Here is an 18270-nt window from a genome sequence, read left to right as displayed (position 1 = left end):
TGATTTCGTCTCGTAAATCTTGACAGTTGCCAAATCGGTTGAGCAAAACGAAAAAAATTAAATGCTTTTCTGTTGCTCTGTGTTAAAATTCGCATAAAATCTTTTATGATGTGCCAAATTAGCCATAAAACACACAAGCCAGTAAGTTTAATTGATGTTTAACGAACTAAAATTGATATCTTTGTACTTTTGCAGAAATCAGGGAATTTTTTCAGGTAGAAGTTAGTAATTTTATATACTAAAATCCATTGAAATGTGAAATAAAACTAAGATATATTTACTGACTTAACTGTTCTCTTAGTAAATTCGTTCAGTTTGCTTACTCACCCCAAGTTCGTTGCCTAAGTCTTTTGTTCTAGCGATATTTATATGCAAAACCTAACACCTTGAGGGCCTGACTCAAACCAGAAAAGTCGAAAATCATAATTCTATCAACATTCCGGACCAGTGACCACAAATTTAGTTTAATGAAAAATCCCCAGACAAGGTCGTGCCTCAGCGGTCAACGACTGCAGCTACTCTGGAATCAATAACTTTAAATGCCCTTTAGCGGAAAACCAAATTCATAGTCAACAGAAAAAATATACATTACCTTGTACTTAAGGATGTCCGGTGGTCTAAAGATGGAATGCCCTACAGGTAGTCGAGGACGGTCATTGGTCCCTGGCCAAAGAATCTTACGGATTTGCGCTTGAATAAGGTAAAAATTCATGTCCGGTATCAGGAATTCACAACACGCGAGACCAGATTTAGTTGATTTTATTGCTGCTATTCGAACTTGCTCGACTGACTCAGTTTCTGCGATCTTCCACACACTAAAAGCATTCATAACTCAACTGCCAGCTGTCAGCGACAGAAGCACCAGGCAGCACAGCCTTAAAAAGATAAAAAACACAAAAAAGGGAAAGGGCAACCTAATGGAAAATTATAATGGAAAAAAGCGATTTGCCGGCTCTCGTACCTTGCAATTGCCTCAAGTTCAAGGTCGGTTTTCAGCCATTCAGGGCAATGAGATTGCATTAAATTAGGTGATGGGAGATTGCTGTCTGTAAATGAAATGGTAATTTAAGTGAGATTGTAATGAAACCACCAACTATCATTAATTAAAACAAAAAAAACTAGTCCTGAAAAAGGAAGCCGATGTTTTCTTACCCATTTAGATATTATGTTGTGGCAACTGTAGTCAGTTTAAAACCTTTTATTTTATAATTCAATTCCAGATCTACATCACCAGGCGCTTAGATCTGGACAGATCTGACTATGTGTTTTTACCTCAAGAAATATTAAGATTCTTGGCCAGATTTTTTATTAAAAAGGCTAGTACTTCTGCAAAAGATAAAGTCATAATTAAATCAGATAACTTTCCTTAAAAACCCGAAGTTAGTAAAATAAATGAAAGAAATTAAATAAATTCTTTGAACTATTTTCGATTATATCAATATATTAGCATTAAATACTATACTGTTTGATATATTGATGATATATTCGATGATATATATTAAATTTCTTTTAAATAAATTAGGTAAATTCTTCGGACATTTTTCGATAACATCGATATTTTAATATTATATGCTATTTTCTTCAATATATTAAATTTCTATATAGCAAGCTTTACGATATTTGCAATATTTTTGTCGATCATATCATATCATGTATTAGACTTCTTCTTTAGGTATATTTACAACAGAATAGATGCTCCATCTGTATCGAAATAAAAATTCTAAATATTTCCCAGATGTAAGCTTTAGGTTTGTTTATATTCTAAACAATGTAACTTTCATTTATTCATGTATTGAGTGTATATTTTTGTCAACAAATTCTAGATATTTTAGTTACACACACCTATTTAAAAATACCCCAAACAAAAACACAATTGTAACCCCCTCACGATCAAATATATTTTCCCATGCAAATCATGAGATGTTCAAATTTAACTCCAAACAAATAAGGAAGTAATCACACTGAATGCCAATTACAATTACAAAAACGACGCATACTGGCAATTGAGTTGCACAAATGTATGTATATTTCAAGCGATGTAAGCCGACTGTCAGTCTCCGAAATTGAATTCAGTCGATTCATTCACTCGCCTTGATGTCGAAACCGACAATCTATAAAAAAAATAAAGGCAGCCTCACAAATACGTTACGCACAAATTAAATTCATGAAGTTCAACATCTGAAATTCCAACAGAAACAGTGGCTAACAACGAATTACGTGGCATGCATAGCCAGCCCCGAATTCCCCCTTTTTTGGTTCGACCGGTCGCAAACGAGAAGGAAGGTCAAGTGCACGCGCCAAATGTGTTTTATATTGTTTTTCACATTAGTCTTGTCTTGACTTTTTGTTTAATTAATTTTTAATATAACTTTTGTTATTTTGTTTTTCGGTGGCTTGTTTTCTTGACAAGCACGATGATGATGACGATGACGATGATGTGACAGGCGGCACGGCACACAACATGGGCGATTCTGGAGGCTAATTGTGGCAGTTTATAGTTGAGCGTTTTTAGTTGATGTTTGGCGTTTAGGTGCCAGTTCTCCAACCTTGATGGATAAGCAAAGTTTTCAAGCTGTCAAAAGAAAGAATAAAAAAAGGAAATAGGTTTCTGATCTCTGTAACTAAAACTGAGTTCAAATTTGGGCTTATAAATAGACTCAAGCTCAATATAATCATATAGTGTTACACATCTTATTCTTTATACAGTCTCAAGCTTAATTCTTTACATATTTATGGATGTCTAAAAAGGATAATTATAAGATGAGTAACATTTTTTAGAATCTATTGAAGCTTAGCTTTAATATGTTTACTTAGAAACATCGATTTCTTTTTCGTTTTGAATTCTGACTCTCTGTCCTTGCTACTACTTGTTCACAGATACTTAATAAAGTAATTACAAAGCCCCCATGACCGCCACACTCATTGTTAGTTATCGAATGCCTAAAAAATCGAATTTAATTACTTCCACCCACTAACAACTTCCGAGGCACACTTCGCTTCAAAAAAACCTTGGTTGGATAGCTCCGTAATAAGCCCAAGCAAGACTTGACAATCATTGTCAATCTGCCACCGAGCAACAGGGGCCACCCAGCTAGAAACCAAATAGTTTTGACACTGAGTCTCCAAGAGTTGGTTAGAAAACCTTAAAAGTTCAATCAACTGACAGATACAAGAGGCTTAATCAGATGTAGATGTTGCTAAGTAGGTTGAAGGGCTTAGAAACTGATACCGATCGAATATCGGAATTTAAAAGGATGTGAAAACAAGTTAAGTCACAACAAAGCCATAATAAATAATGCCAAATATTAGATCAGATCTATTTGGGCCGGTAGCTCGTGTCTCGATAGCCTTGCCCATGGCATACAAAGTTGAAAATTGATTTTGCATTTTTGTGTTTTATTTTTTTTGTCTTGTAGATCTACTCAGGTTCAAACCTATTAGCGCCTGTATGGAAAAAAGTATGGAGCTCAATAGAGCAATCAAAATAGGAACAATGCTTGAGCAGTAAGCAAATAAGCTTTCGACAAATACATACAGCGCGGAATGTTGATTTAGGATTTAGGATAATTTGCAAAAATATTATAAAATTATATATGGAAAAGTTCGAAATTATATATTAATATATATATCGCACAAAAAATAATTTTAAATGTACATATCAATATCATCTTTAATAAATCGTTAAGTTTGCATTTTTAAAAATTGAAAAATATCGAATGTAAAGTTAAAGACATCAATAAATAACAAATTTAACGTTGAAATATCATGTTATTTATAAATTCCAAAACATATCAGAATCTGTTATTTCTTAAAATTGTATTTTTCAAAATGTCTTTAAAAACTATGATTTTAAAAAAGGAAAGATTATTTATTTTCCAGTAGAAATAAATAAATCTAAACCTAATTCTACTTAGGAAGGGTTCGATACTTATTTTTGTATTTATTATCAAAATTTCATAGCATCACTAGGTTCAATTAAATTCTAAATTAAAGCAACATACATTGGAAGTAAAATTCCCATTTCTTTTAAATTTAATCTTATATTAACAAGCTCAGTACAAAGTAGTTACCATTACCACGAATTGAAATAGTAGTATTACTTGCAATTCAATATTTGCTATATTTCAATAGCTGCATTTTTGTTTAAATTGTATTCATATATAGATCTCTTATAAGAGTATTTTATTTCACAAATTCATTAATATGCTATCAAATAAAAAGGAAAATGCATATTTTAAAAGGTTCTTTGCATTATAACTTCTTTATTTTTACCTCCTCCATCAAAGGGGATTTGCTGCAAATAAATCGCATATATAAATATCCCGCACTGTAGGTGTCTGCTGTCAGCGATATAGTTTTGCTGCCGTTGTCGTGCGTTTGTTGTTTTTTTTATACCCTTGCAGGGTATTATAATTTCAGTCAGAAGTTTGCAACGCAGTGAAGGAGGCACCTCCGACCATATAAAGTATATATATTCTTGATCAGGATCAACAGCCGAGTCGATCTAGCCATGTCCGTCTGTCCGTCTGTCCGTCTGTCCGTCTGTCCGTCTGTCCGTTTCTACGCAAACTAGTCTCTCAGTTTTGAAGCTATCTGAATGAAACTTTGTAGTTAGCCTTCTATATACTCTCACTCGTATATATGTCGGAACGGGCCGGATCGGACGACTATATCATATAGCTGCCATAGGAATGATCGGAAAATTTTTACAAAAAAAATTTTAACATTTTCAGTTTTCAATAGAACTGGATCAAATTTGAGATATAGCCATTTTACTGTACTCTACAATTTTGTATAAAATTTTATGAAAATCGGACTACCTTATCATATAGCTCCCATAGGAACGATCGAGAAATTAATAAAATTAAAAATTATAACTTTTTCAGTTTTCAACAGATTTTCATCAAATTTGATTTTATTTTAGTCTTATATTAGTCTTAAAATTTTGTGTCAAATTTCATGAAAATCGGACGACTATATCATATAGGTGCCATACAAACTATTGTTTGATGTAGAAGAAAAATGGAAATCTGTGAATGAAAAGCTGCAAATATAATATGTATAGGTGAATGAAATGAAAGCAGGTATTACTTCATTGTTTTTTAACACAAATATATATAATTTAAATGGTATGGATTCCTAGCCTTAGAATTTCTATCTGCAAGGGTATATAAACTTCGGCGTGCCGAAGTTAGCTTCCTTTCTTGTTTCTCTCTGATTTTGACAGCTAACCCTCTACTGGTTTTTGATATATTTTTTTCGTGTACCATGGGGCGAAAAAACAGCTAGAAATATACAAACAAACGATTTTTAATGCAAACTTAGCCTCGGGGCAAACTTAATGTTTTAATTAGCACAGCTTCGGCCTAAGGTTGCTTGAGTGGAGATAGAAACCACGAAAAGTACCACGCCCATTGTAGGCATAATATATAGAATTATTATTATAAATATTCGGCAAAATCCAAAGCGCATTCATTTTGCACATTTCCCACAATTTTTCTTTGGCATTTGCAAGGCGCACTTGGAGCTCAAACCGCCGGGCAGCTACTGTCATTCATTGTCTCGAACAATCGTTAGTTCGTACTTGAACCCGGCTTTTGAACTGAGCTCACACAGTGCGCGAGTCGCTCTAACTCCATAGGTAATCACAGACTACTCGTTTCGCACTGGTCTCTTGACATGAGGAAGCCATTTGGTCGCCATATTGTATTGTAATGACTGTAATTAGTCAAAACCGTAGAGATTCAAACAGTTTTGGCATTTTGAAGAGAGATCATAATATTAAACAGAGTTCATAATTCTAGGGACTTCGTTTAAAGTGCTTAGTTTAGGTTTTACCCAAAGAATATTATGTTAAATTGTGTAATATTTATAATAATATAAAATTATATAATATTTATGCATTTGATTTCAAGATTTGATATATTTATGAAACTCTGCAAACTCATAACCAGAGCAGGAGATAGGATATGATATAATTATTAATTGTTCAGCTTAGTAAATAATATTGAACATACTTAAAATCGCTTCTAATGTTATATAAATAAATAAAATCTTTCGCTATCCGTCTCACTCAGGAAATATACTCACACATACCTCAGAAAAAATATTATTTTAAAGTGAAATAAGTTCTTTATTTGGCTTAGACGTTAAATGTATAAAATATCTTTTCATAATTATCGAACTACAACTTTTGTAATGTTCATTCATTGACTGTATAGTAAAATCCAACAATAGCTTAATATTTTTCTTAATATATTTCTTAATATTTTTCCACTTGTAAATATCTTTTATTTCTAAACAAGTGATTTTACTAAAAGTAAAGTATCCTTTAGTCATTCGAATAATACTCAGATTCCGAGAACGATGCATCGTGTGCCATGGCCCCCTTATTTGTAAGTCACCTTTGTTCTGTCACTCAAATCATCAGTAAATACATTCAAACATAGAAATAAACATGTATTTATCAGATACATTTGATCGATTAAAACAAAAGACTTGAGCAAAAAACTTGCTTCGGTTGAGCGACATAAAAAGTGAAATTAAGATGCAACCTTCTCTTTCCACGCCTCACCCTGAACACAATAAAGCGGGTTAAATAATTTTCTCAACTTTAGTTATGGCAATTAATTTCATTTGTCGTTTCTCCTTCATTGTTGCATTATTATAACATTGCTGTTCTTGGCCATATTAATATACATATATAGTTACGATAGTATATGTAAACTATTAGCAATTATTCAATTAAACATGACATGACTCGGACTGGAACTGGATAGCACTGGCATTGTTTCAGTTTTAATTCAATTTCCATTTCCATTTATTAAATATGTGTTGAAGCCATAAAGCATCAACGAACACGCATCAAGATCAAGTTCGATGGAGGAAGGGTCGTGGCGGATATTCAACATTTATGTTTCTTGATCTTGATTGCCTGACCTGGCCATTTAATGATGAGTTTCCAAAGCGGCCGCCACGAACAACCATTTATCAAGGCCCTGGATGAGTTGGCTATTGTAAATATTTACATGGCCCGGGGCCCCGTCTCTCCCCATCAAGGTCAAATTGTGGCAGAAGAGTTGTATCGAACGGTGTTGTTTTATTGCAAGGCAGGCACTTGGCCACACATTCTTTGGATTCAAGAATTTTATGACCTTGTATATTTTGGTGGGGGAAAATGAATTTACATGACCAAGAAAAAAATAAAAAGAAGTATTCGTATTTAAAACAATATCAAATATTTTTAAGAAGGTATATTCAGGGCTAAAACAAAGGAATTATTATTTAGATAATAATTAAAAAAGAATATATTCTAAAATCATTTTAAAGGGAAAATGAAAGGGAAATTATTGTCATTAAAATATTAAGTGAAATCTTGTTAAGAGGCCTGCCATCTTAATCATTCTTTATACATTAAAAAATGTAGATTTGTAACAACAACATTAAATCAACAACTTTTCAGATAATCTTATTTCTTAAAATTCTTTCAAAAAACACATTTAATTACTTTCTTAACTTCTTCCAACTACAAAATCAACTTTTCACATTTAGCACCCCTTTAAGAAAAAAGTAAATAAAACACTGAACAATAATAAACATAATTAAAGAACGAAAATTAAACAAATTCGAATAAATTGTTTGATCAAGTCATTTGAGAGTGGTTTGTGTGCACAACTCAATTAATTTCCAAACATTATTCAAGTTCAAGTTTATTAACCTTTAGTTCAAAAGTGCAAACAATAACAAATTAATAGATTTTTCATAGCGAAGGTCAAATGATTATTTTTTTTTCTCTCTTGGCGGATTCTTCAAAGCAGCCAATAAACTGGCACAATTGTTAGAATTTAATGGGCAAAGAGAAATATTAATGACAAAGATCAAATACGAAGGTAACACACGGGAAATTTAAAGTTCTTGATCATAATATCGAAATATATACCACAAAATTTCCATATCTTTTGAAATGCCTATATAAGCATGAGTATCAAAATACAAATGGGCAAGCAGCAAAACAAATTCAAATTCTACTACAATGCTATAATTTAGTAGAGTTACCGACGCCTCGTGAGAGCATTCGAGCGTGCACCTTGAAGGTTAGCCGCGGGGCTGGGTTGCGATTATTAAAGAGCATTAATTGGAACATCGTCGAAGCGCGCCGGACAGCGGGAAGTTGAAGTTTTTGGAAGGTTACCCACTGCGCCTATGGTTGGGGGTTGAGTTTGGCTGCGCTTTTGCCGCATTAGTTGTGAGCCAAGTTCTGCACATTATTTTCCTAGCAAATCTGTGAAGCGGCATCTGTCTAATCTGCATCGTGATTGTTACATACTTGCATACGTATAGTGCAAAGTTCAGGGTCATTCCATCAGTAAACACCTGCGCTTTTCATGCACCCGCGAAGATGGTTAATTGTAATTAGTCAGAGCTCGCGTGCAACTAATTAATGAAGGAAATTAGTTAAAACCTTATTTGCTTTTGCCCATGGATATTTAATGTGTTTCTTAAATGCGACGAACTTGACGAGAAATTTGAATTTAAATTTCGCGGCTACCAGTCAATAAGCGATAACAATCGATTTATTTGTCAGTGTTGATAAATATCAAATGCGCTGCCATTTAATTTTCTAGTATGTTTTGCATGATTATTTTCACTGAATAATTAAAGTACCTGTGTTGGTTAATTCTGTCGTAACTTAAATTCTTTTCATGTAGGAACATTCTTATTTGGTATAAAATTCTTTTTAACTAATCAAATACAAAAATAAAAACTTTTCCGTGTTCCATTTTTTAACGTTCCACACCGCTTTTGTAGTGTTACCAGGTGCTGTGAAGGGAAAAATCTGCTCACAACTATATCGCGCTTTTAACACTATTTTGCCGTGGTCACACTAATCAGCTGGATAATTTCTTACAATTGGGGAGATGTTTTAAAAAATTAATATTTCCAACAAAAGCTTAACAATGGAAATACCAGACACATTTTACAGTAAAGATGAATATGTGGAGACTGTAAGTATTGGAGAAACTATTGCCTTGATAATTTAAAAGCTCCAAAAGACTGGATGACCTCATCATGCCCAAAAATTGTTTATGCTTTTTTACAGGCCTCTGGAAACAAAGTGAGTCGTCACACGGTTTTATGTGGCTCCCAGAATATTGTGCTTAATGGCAAGGTGATCGTCCAGAGCGGCGCTATAATTCGCGGAGATCTGGCTAACGTGCGGGCCGGTAGATACTGTGTAATTGGCAAGGACTCTGTAATCCGTCCTCCGTACAAACAATTCAGCAAGGGCATAGCCTTCTTTCCGATGCACATTGGCGACCATGTCTTTATCGGCGAGGGCGCTGTCGTCTCAGCAGCCTCCATAGGATCCTGTGTGTACATTGGGAAGAATGCCATTATTGTAAGTTTTTCGACATCCCAGTTTAAATCTCAGGAAATAACAAGGAACTTTCACTTCCAGGGCCGTCGGTGCATACTGAAAGACTGCTGTGTGATTGAGGACGGCGCTGTGCTACCCCCAGAGACGACTGTGGCCAGTTACATGCGTTACACGGTCAAGGGAACCATCGAGGGCGCCCAGGGAAATCCGTACTTTGTGCCCGCCGCCATGCAGGATGAGATGGTCAACTACACAAAGTCTTTCTACGAGCATTTTGTGCGCACGCCGGCAGCAGCCAGCTGATTAACTAATTATTAATAAATTAAACCTTATTTATAAAATAATCAAAGGTTTATATTCTATAAGTATGCACATTTATGGCTGTTTCAGTTATTCTATCAGTCCCGTGTCACAGTCATACGCCTCTTCGCCGCACTCAAAGATGGGAAAGCTCATACCTGTGCGACGTGCTATGACCGAGGCCAGCTCCTCCGAGTTGTTCTCCTTGCGGGCCTTCACATTCCGGTCCAGCAGCAGTACGGTAGCGGTGTTACGGCAATTCGAAACGGTGGCAGTTATGTGCAGCGGCGTCTGTTGCCCATCCGACTCGGCATTCACATCGGCACCGAACTGTAGCAGCAAGTGGGCACAGTCCGCGTTGTTCCACTTGCAGGCGGAATGGAGGGGAGTCCAGCCCAGTTCCGTGCGAGCATTGGGATTGGCTCGGTACTGCAGCAGGAGCTTTGCCATATCCACGAAATTGTTGTAGGCAGCACGGTGCAGCGGCGTGTATCCATCGTTGTCCCGGGCATTAACAGTGTCCGCATCCAAACGAAGAATCTCACGCACCTCGCTTAGCCGATTCTCGCTGACGGCCCACAGGATCATGCGCTCGATGCTAGCTGGAAGATAGATAAGGTGCAAAAAACATAGTTTTAAAGAAAACACCGACGAATCAAGACTAGTTTCTTACACTGCGGATTCTTGTCCTCCTCAATTAATTCGTCGGCATCGTCGTCCCAGCCGCTGACGAACATTCCGCGAGGCACCTTGGCGTACCGCAGCTTCTCCACCTGTGATTTCTCATCATCAGAGTCATAGTCGCCCATTATTAAGAATTTTTTAAGATCAAAATAAAAACTTGTTTTCTGTTTGCCAGTGGGACCGCAGACGATAAAGGAAACAATACCTCGAAACAAGAAATAGTATGTTGCTACGGCCACACTGAAGCAAACCGAAGACAGCCGAGCGAAAAAAAAAAACAAACCTCCAGCTCTGTATTTGTTTTTGTTTACTTTTACGCCGCCACCATGTCGAATCCGCAGGAGGAACTGCTGCCGCCCAGCGCCGAGGACGACGAGCTGACCCTTCCGCGCGCCAGCATCAACAAAATAATCAAGGAGCTGGTGCCCACGGTACGGGTGGCCAACGAGAGTCGCGAGCTGATCCTGAACTGCTGCTCCGAGTTCATCCACCTTATCAGCTCCGAGGCCAACGAGGTGTGCAATATGCGCAACAAAAAGACAATCAATGCAGAGCACGTCCTGGAGGCGCTGGAGCGGTTGGGATTCCACGACTACAAGCAGGAGGCGGAGGCCGTTCTTCACGATTGCAAAGAGGTAGCAGCCAAGCGGCGACGACAGAGCACACGTTTGGAGAATCTGGGCATTCCGGAGGAGGAGCTGCTGCGCCAGCAACAAGAACTGTTCGCCAAGGCACGCGAGGAACAGGCGCGCGAAGAGCAACAACAGTGGGTGAGCATGCAGGCTGCTGCCATGGTGCAGCGGCAGCCGCAGGCCGATGGCTCCATCGCCAGCAAGCCCAGCGAAGATGATGAGGACGAGGACGACGACGACTACTAGTAAATGATTTCTTCAATACACCTAATGTGTAACTTTAAGCTTACAAAATATATTGCCATAAGTACTATCAACTAAGGTACTAACAACTCTCTTCTACACTCTCCGATAGCTTCTTGACCTCCGCCATCTTATCATCTATTTGTAGGTGCACCAATCTGTGCAGGGGCTGGGACGAATTGTAGGTTCCTGGCACATATTTGCCCAAAATTTCGGTGTGCTCTTTCCAGAACTGTGAAGAAATCAGATCCTCGTGCAAGGGCACAATGGCCTGCCTCGCCTTTTCATTTACAGTGACGCGTTTTCTCAGCAGAATCGTTCCCTTTCGGTACATGGCCGGCAGATTATTGTAGTTAATGCCAAACTCCTGGAAGAGCAGCTCATTTTTGTCCGCGGAGAAAGTGCCTCGCAATTTTGCCTCTGCCTCTTGATTCGTCAGACCCTTCTCCAGGACCAGCTTCCAAAAGGCCGTATTATAGAGATTGTTCACATGCACATCCGCCTGCCGCCAACTTAGATAGTCCCTTAGATTCTCGTCGGACGGATATAGGACCACCCGCCCGTCGAAGCAGGGGGCGTAGGCGAGAGGCTGATTCATCCAGTTGGACCACTGCATCACGTAGCTCGTGGAGAAGAGGCTGGTGACGTAGGTAAGCAGCTTGGCAGAACGTCGTTTAAAAGCAGCTGTCTCCTTTCGAAATACAAACGAGTATTCATCGCTCTGCCCATAGGCCAGGACAATATCCCGGAACTCTCCCATCACCGCCGTAGCGGCTGCGTTCATTACATTTAAAGCTGCAATAGAGAGATGTAGAATTACATTGTTGTTATCTATTTAGAAGGTATTCTTACCATTCTCGTCGTTCGGCTTCTCAAAGTCGTGTGTTTTGGAGAACTTGTGAAACTTCTTGCCATCGATGCGAATTACTATCCACACGTTTGGCAGTATACTGTCGTCCTGTTCGTAGGTTTTTACGTACTCAAATCTGCTACAGGCCATGCTTCTTTTGATTAGATGTCTCTCAGCAGAGCTACGATTCAATATTGCGCCAAATTTACTCAGAAATCCAATCAAACGCATTTGAACTTCAAATCTTGAAGCTTTCTTTGCCACCGCATGAGATGAGTAAACAGCTGATTTGTTAAATATCGATAGTGATGGACATTTATATTATGTTTTATGTTAGGGGACTTTGCCTTCTGAAGTCTATATTTTGCAATATTTTGTTTTTTCTATATATTTTTGAAAACTTTAAATCAAATAGTTTGCAAAATGAATTAGCTTTTAGTTCTTTATAATTATTTGGAACTTGCAAAGTCCCTTCACTAGCTAATCCGATAACTGCGATAGACCGATAACCCCACTAGGCCTCGTTTCACATCACCGGAATTAAATATTTAGCGAATTATGAGCCTTAATTACGAACAAAATGTTGCAGACGAGCAATTCGCAAGGACGCACAAGGAGGTCAGCCTGTCGGACGATGAGAGTGAAAGTGCAGATACCTCATTACCGCCCGCCCCGAAGCCATCCACAGACGATCCCGGCCAGGAGTTGGACGAGGAGCCGGCCGCCAAAAAAGCTCGCAGCACGGATGACGGTGGCGTCGCGGCTAAAATCGAAACGGAAGAGGAGGACGGAGCCGCGGGTGGAGCGGCCAACACACATGTGGTGGCCAACCACTACAACGAGTTAAAGGAAGCTGGACGCAAGGACCGACAGAAGTCGAAGATATTCTTCATGCGGAACTTCAACAACTGGATCAAGAGCCAGCTGATCAACGAGTACATGTCGCAGCTGAAGCAGCAGATGCGAGTGGGCGACGCTCTCAGGGTGCTGGACATGTGCTGCGGGAAGGGCGGAGATCTCCTTAAGTGGGAGAAGGCCGCCATTTCGCATCTCATCTGCACTGATATCGCCGAGGTGTCCGTGGAGCAGTGCCAGCGACGTTACCAGGACATCCTGCACCGCGCTGAAAAGTCCAAGTTCGCCAACAAGTTTACGGCCGAGTTCTTTGCCTGTGACTCTACCTTGGTGCGACTCCGCGAACGCTACAAGGATCCCTCGCTGCATCTAAATCTTGTGTCCTGTCAGTTCGCCTTCCATTACTGCTTCGAGTCACTAGCCCAGGCGGATTGCATGATGCGCAATGCGGCCGAGTGCCTCAAGCCGGGCGGCTACTTCATAGCCACCATTCCGGATGCCTATGAGATCATTCGTCGGTTGAAGGCAGCCGGCCCTGATGCCCGTGGCTTTGGCAACGATGTGTACAACATTGAGTTTGACTGCGCAACAGATCCCCTTCCCATATTTGGAGCAAAGTATCAGTTTCACCTGGAGGGTGTCGTCGATTGTCCCGAGTTTCTGGTGCATTTCCCCACTCTGGTCAAGTTGGGCAGGAAGTACGGCTTGCAGCTGTTGCGGCGCTCAACTTTCGCGGATTATTATAAGGAGACTCTGCCCCATGGTCGACAACTACTGCAGCGGATGTCTGGCTTAGAGACGGTTCAAGCCCAGCGTTGTGCCGATGACGAACAATTTGCCCATGTGCGCAACTTTCAGGGGTCCCAGCGTGGCCGTCCATTGGGAACACTCTCCAAATCAGAATGGGAAGCTACAAGTAAGTCGTTAACAATTATATTCTTATTTCCCTTCTTAATGAGTGATTTATTTTAGCTCTTTATTTGGTTTGTGCCTTCAAGAAATGTAAAAACACCTGGGATACCAATGGTAAACCGTTGTTTGAGTTCGACGACTGAATAGTGATCTATGCCAAAATTTTAGTTTTTCTTTTACACCTTTGCACCACTATTTAAGAGATTTAAACTCGAAAGGATGAACAGATGATTGTATTCCTAAGGCCAATAGATTGCATGTTATACAATTTAGTTTGTAAGATACAACTTAACAATAATAGGGATTTTAAAAGCTTTTGCAATTCATTTTTTTACAATGTGTTCAAAATGTAAATTTGCGGTAATATATTTGTTCAATATTATATACTCGAATTAACTTGTTTTATTTAGGATTGGAAGAATGGAAAAGAAAAATTATTTGAAATATGCTATTGAACTCTACCTTAGGGTTGTCTAGTTTGAAACAACTTAACGAAATTTTCAAAACTTCGGGGATTGGCGGGTTAATCACATAATTTTGGGGAAACCCCAACATTTTCCGAAAACTGGGAAGTACCCTCGCTCAAGCATCTTTCGGGGAAGCTTTGATAAGAAAGCTTTCGACATTCCTTGTGAGAGCCGTGTTCGAAACTGGAAAGGATATATCGAAGAAAGCTAAACACATATCGGGGGCTGAATCGCGGCAATGGAGAGAGCGCACAGCTGTTGCTTTCACAGCGACGGCGCCTTTGAAGGACATCGGGCAAAGGTTAGTCCTGACGTTTACGTTGCCGGGTCGTGCTTGGCAGCGACCTAACCTGTTTCCCAGCGTTCAGTTCGGTTCTGGCCTGGCCCAAAGCGAGCGACCCCATACAGTCCCCAGCGAAAGCGTGTCGTGCCAGGCGTTCGATGCATCAATGAATTATTGTAGCTCAAGTGTAAATAAATATTTGATAATGGAACCCGCGTAGGGGTGGTGGCCCGGTTCAGGTGGATTGGTGCCTGGTTCGTCGATTGTCAGGAGGGAGCTGGCATAAATTACGCCATTGATTGCTTTCGAGCCGAATGCAAACTTTTATATTGCGGCAATCAGTTGGTTCTCCCTTTCATTATCGGTTCTCCATCCCCAACCCAAAGCACCAACCTCATTCCCATTCTCCTACCAACCCCAACCATTTCCAATTCCCTCGCTCTTTGGCAGCCTTTTCCTTGAGACTCTCTGGCCACTTTCCCCAAGTTCTTGTCAGATAATTTCATTATTTAAAGTTTTGCTCATAAAAATCAACTTTGGGTGTAAAGTTTAAATTTGTTTTGCACATACTGACGCACACAAAATTGTTTACAATAAGAGAGGCAGGCACGTGTACGTGTGTGGGCGGACGGGTAGGTATCCTGGATTGTCGGGCGGTCGGATAGGTGGACGGTTGGGTGGGTCCGCTTTGTTTAAAGTAGAGCGTGCGTATTTATAAGGCAAACAACGGAGCCAGGGCTACGGCTGCACGAGCTGTTTACGTTTACACACACGGTTTGTCCTGTATAAACCCCAACCTGCCTGCCTGCCTGCGTTCTCTCTCTCTCTCACTGCCTCTCTTTCAACTACCAGGCCACCGCTTTTGGCCAGGTCCTCTCCGCATGTCCTTCGCCACGACTCGCTTTGCACTGATTGGCCCTAATGAATCTTTTTGTTACCTTCTCTGTGCGGCCGCCTGCGCATTGTACCATGCGGTCTATGTAAATTAGTTCACTTTTAACCCAAATATTGGGAAATGGTCATTTAACACCCCCACCTAGAGGCAAATTAACATTTTAAGTATTCACGCTACTGCAATTTAAATACTGAAACATACTCCCAGTTTAAGCAAATGTGTGAAATGTATTTTGTATCTTGTATCTTTTGTTGTAAGGCGTGGTAAGTAGGAAACACATATCTCAACACATTATCTGGGTGTCTTTTGTAGGTGAATAAATTACTTTTTAATTGATCTTTGATTTACCAGACAGCCACGAATATACATATATAGATAGCAAATGGGAGAATATGTTCCTAAAATTTAAAAATAAAACAATGAAATGATAAATGTGGAAGTTACTAATTAAATGAAACTTTTTAAATATTCTTCTATTCAGTTACGATATTATATAGATCGCATCTTGCCAGATTGGATAACAATATCATTTAGCTGTAGTAAAAACGATCGGTAAATAAATAAAGAAATTAAAGTGAAAATTGAAATCTCTTGTTGTTTTATTATAGCCTTGCCGATTTTTCTCTTTAATATTTCATTAAGTAAAACTCGACTTAAAATTATTTTTAGCACGGTTTAAAAATCAACTTTAAGAACTTGTCAAAATAGAGTATTATATCTTTATCATAGATCTGCCGTTGGAGAATATATATAGAAGAATTTGAAGAAAAATAGTTACAACATTTTTTAAACACAAATTTTAAACTAATTTGAACTTTTCTTAAAATATAATATAATAACTGTATTAATTTTATATATATCGGAAGATACGATTTATAATGACTATTTGTAGAAATAAGGAAAATATGTATAATTTATTAACTAAATCTTTCAGTAGTCTTAATTAATAGCTCATGAATTTTTACATCAAACTAAAACGCCAAAGCTATAGCATAAACAAATAGCTTTCTTTCTTGTTTTAAAGATTTTCGGAGATAGATCTCTGGCACTCAAGACTGTAGAAATTAAGGACTGTATCTGCGTACTGGGTATTTCACAGTCGATCATATTGGTGTATTTTCTTCATATTTTTTGTACCAAAGGCTTTTATTTTTTAATCCGAATAATTGATATGCCTGAAAAAGCCGCTTCGATGTGAAAATAATATTTGGCGAACGGGGAGACATTAAAAAATAATAAAAAAGATCCATCCAGCGCAAGGGTTAAGGGGAAAATGCCCGGGACAGGTTGAGTTGAGTAATGTGCATACGTGACTGCAATGTGTCCGTGTGGAAGGACTTGTGTCACTGTGTGCGTGCAGGTGTTGATGCTGGGCACTGACAAAACGCAGGTAGGAAATGTGCGGCCTTACAGTACGTATACGCAGTGTGTACCAACCGAAAACATGCCGCAATGTTTGTTTTGTAAGCCTGTCGAGGCAAGCGAGCGAATAAGTGCCTGTCTCTCTTTCTTGCTCTTCCTCTCTCTGTCTCTTTCACATCCTTTCTCTGTAGATCATAAAATGCATGTATTTGTATGTATGCGTGCCCCTGAATATGGTTGTGTGTGTGTGTGTGTGTGTGCGGTGTGTGTTTATTCAACCGCATGAAACAATGTGAAAAACGCATGCCAGGCATACGACGACGGTCCTGGTGCCGAGAGTCCGCCTCTGTGTGCCTGTGTCTGTATCTGTATCTGTGTCCGTGTCTGTGGGGGCCTTCTGCTATGCTAAACTTTTTACAAGGATTGTCCCTGGAGCGGGGTTGGCTTGGTTAACGCAACAATTTAACACAAAGCCGAAAAGAAGGTAAAAGAAATGAGAAGAAAAGGGTAAAAAAGCGTTCCATACATATTTGTGCATACAAATGTAGATATGTACATATGAATGTATGTGCCCAAGGACTTAGCAGGGGGGAGGGCCATTGAAAGGATGTGAAGTTGATGAGCTGCAGCTCATCGCTTGGTGGATTTTGTGGTGCTCTTGTAGCCAAAGAGAAACTTGAACTCTGCCCCTTAAAAGCACGAGTGGTAGCAGCAATTACAGTTGTCGTACACACTCAGAAAAGGTTAAGGTTCCTTATTTTTTTGTTGTAAACTTATTTTAATATTGCCATATAAGTAAGGGACTGACAATTACTTGAAGGTTCCTTGTTAGACCCAAGGTGATTTTTATACCGATTCTTTGTCAATTATTGCAAAGTTGGGTCGATTTTTACCCTCACCAATAGCTGGAATAATATTAATATTAATTATTAATATTTAATATTAGATTACTTATTTATTACTGTAATTTATTCGAACGATAAAGACGAACAGAGTGTCAAATAAAAAACTGATTCCTCAGTTTCTGCTCTAATTTGGTCGATCAGAAAAAAAGCTTGACAGGAAGATCTCACATATCTTTCTGTTATGTCTTTTAAGAGGCTCCAACTATTTATAGAAATCAGTCAGTAAGAAGAATAATTAAATCTCTGACTTTATCGGTTTTTAACTATTTAGTAAAAGGTAATTGCATCTATAACATCGCAAAAGTATACATTATAATTGACATATATGAGCTATCTCTAAATAGAATTTAAAACTACCTACTCCATTCATAATAAAATCCCTACTAATTAGTATTTGTCTATGATATTCAAAACAATATATCTATTACGCTTCCAAATCAATTGAAAACTGTGACTTTGCTTGCACTTTTGCTGCTTTGCAAACAACTGGCATAACCTCTGAC

The 18270-nt window shown here is 38.7% G+C and overlaps 5 protein-coding genes across 5 annotated transcripts; 3 read left to right on the top strand and 2 right to left on the bottom strand.

Moving 5' to 3' along the window:
* The first annotated feature begins 8846 nt into the window (after nt 1-8846).
* On the top strand, nt 8847-9723 carry DCTN5-p25 (Dynactin 5, p25 subunit). Its single transcript, XM_020954783.2, has 3 exons — nt 8847-9005; nt 9101-9400; nt 9461-9723. Exons 1-3 carry the CDS (start codon nt 8958-8960, stop codon nt 9680-9682), a joined length of 570 nt encoding a protein of 189 aa, XP_020810442.1. The 5' UTR covers nt 8847-8957; the 3' UTR covers nt 9683-9723.
* Nucleotides 9712-10825, bottom strand: Ankrd49 (ankyrin repeat domain-containing protein 49). The gene is made up of 2 exons (XM_020954781.2): nt 10353-10825; nt 9712-10281 (listed from the first exon to the last, which is right to left on the bottom strand). Exons 1-2 carry the CDS (start codon nt 10486-10488, stop codon nt 9770-9772), a joined length of 648 nt encoding a protein of 215 aa, XP_020810440.1. The 5' UTR covers nt 10489-10825; the 3' UTR covers nt 9712-9769.
* On the bottom strand, nt 10601-12449 carry THG (tRNA-histidine guanylyltransferase). The gene is made up of 2 exons (XM_020954780.2): nt 12091-12449; nt 10601-12033 (listed from the first exon to the last, which is right to left on the bottom strand). The coding sequence occupies exons 1-2, from the start codon at nt 12317-12319 to the stop codon at nt 11321-11323; spliced, it is 942 nt and encodes a 313-aa protein (XP_020810439.2). The 5' UTR covers nt 12320-12449; the 3' UTR covers nt 10601-11320.
* On the top strand, nt 10690-11316 carry NC2beta (negative cofactor 2beta). The gene has a single exon (XM_020954784.2). It carries the CDS (start codon nt 10690-10692, stop codon nt 11239-11241), a length of 552 nt encoding a protein of 183 aa, XP_020810443.1. The 3' UTR covers nt 11242-11316.
* A 74-nt stretch (nt 12450-12523) lies between the features above and the next one.
* On the top strand, nt 12524-14247 carry Rnmt (RNA guanine-7 methyltransferase). Its single transcript, XM_020954779.2, has 2 exons — nt 12524-13859; nt 13916-14247. The coding sequence occupies exons 1-2, from the start codon at nt 12647-12649 to the stop codon at nt 13996-13998; spliced, it is 1296 nt and encodes a 431-aa protein (XP_020810438.2). The 5' UTR covers nt 12524-12646; the 3' UTR covers nt 13999-14247.
* Nucleotides 14248-18270: the final 4023 nt, after the last annotated feature.

Source organism: Drosophila serrata, unplaced genomic scaffold (genome assembly GCF_035046125.1).
Source record: "Drosophila serrata isolate PLE 108 unplaced genomic scaffold, ASM3504612v1 contig_100, whole genome shotgun sequence".
NCBI lineage: Eukaryota > Metazoa > Arthropoda > Insecta > Diptera > Drosophilidae > Drosophila > Drosophila serrata.
This window is presented reverse-complemented; position numbering and strand designations above follow the sequence as displayed.

Coding starts and splice junctions, on each gene's coding strand:
- Rnmt (XM_020954779.2), top strand. CDS start 12,647: ATGAGCCTTAATTACGAACAAAATGTTGCAGACGAGCAATTCGCAAGG. Junction 13,860..13,915: donor ATCAGAATGGGAAGCTACAA/GTAAGTCGTTAA, acceptor GATTTATTTTAG/CTCTTTATTTGGTTTGTGCC.
- Ankrd49 (XM_020954781.2), bottom strand. CDS start 10,488: ATGGGCGACTATGACTCTGATGATGAGAAATCACAGGTGGAGAAGCTG. Junction 10,282..10,352: donor GGAGGACAAGAATCCGCAGT/GTAAGAAACTAG, acceptor TCTATCTTCCAG/CTAGCATCGAGCGCATGATC.
- NC2beta (XM_020954784.2), top strand. CDS start 10,690: ATGTCGAATCCGCAGGAGGAACTGCTGCCGCCCAGCGCCGAGGACGAC.
- THG (XM_020954780.2), bottom strand. CDS start 12,319: ATGCGTTTGATTGGATTTCTGAGTAAATTTGGCGCAATATTGAATCGT. Junction 12,034..12,090: donor GAAGCCGAACGACGAGAATG/GTAAGAATACCT, acceptor TCTCTATTGCAG/CTTTAAATGTAATGAACGCA.
- DCTN5-p25 (XM_020954783.2), top strand. CDS start 8,958: ATGGAAATACCAGACACATTTTACAGTAAAGATGAATATGTGGAGACT. Junction 9,006..9,100: donor AAGATGAATATGTGGAGACT/GTAAGTATTGGA, acceptor GCTTTTTTACAG/GCCTCTGGAAACAAAGTGAG. Junction 9,401..9,460: donor TTGGGAAGAATGCCATTATT/GTAAGTTTTTCG, acceptor TTTCACTTCCAG/GGCCGTCGGTGCATACTGAA.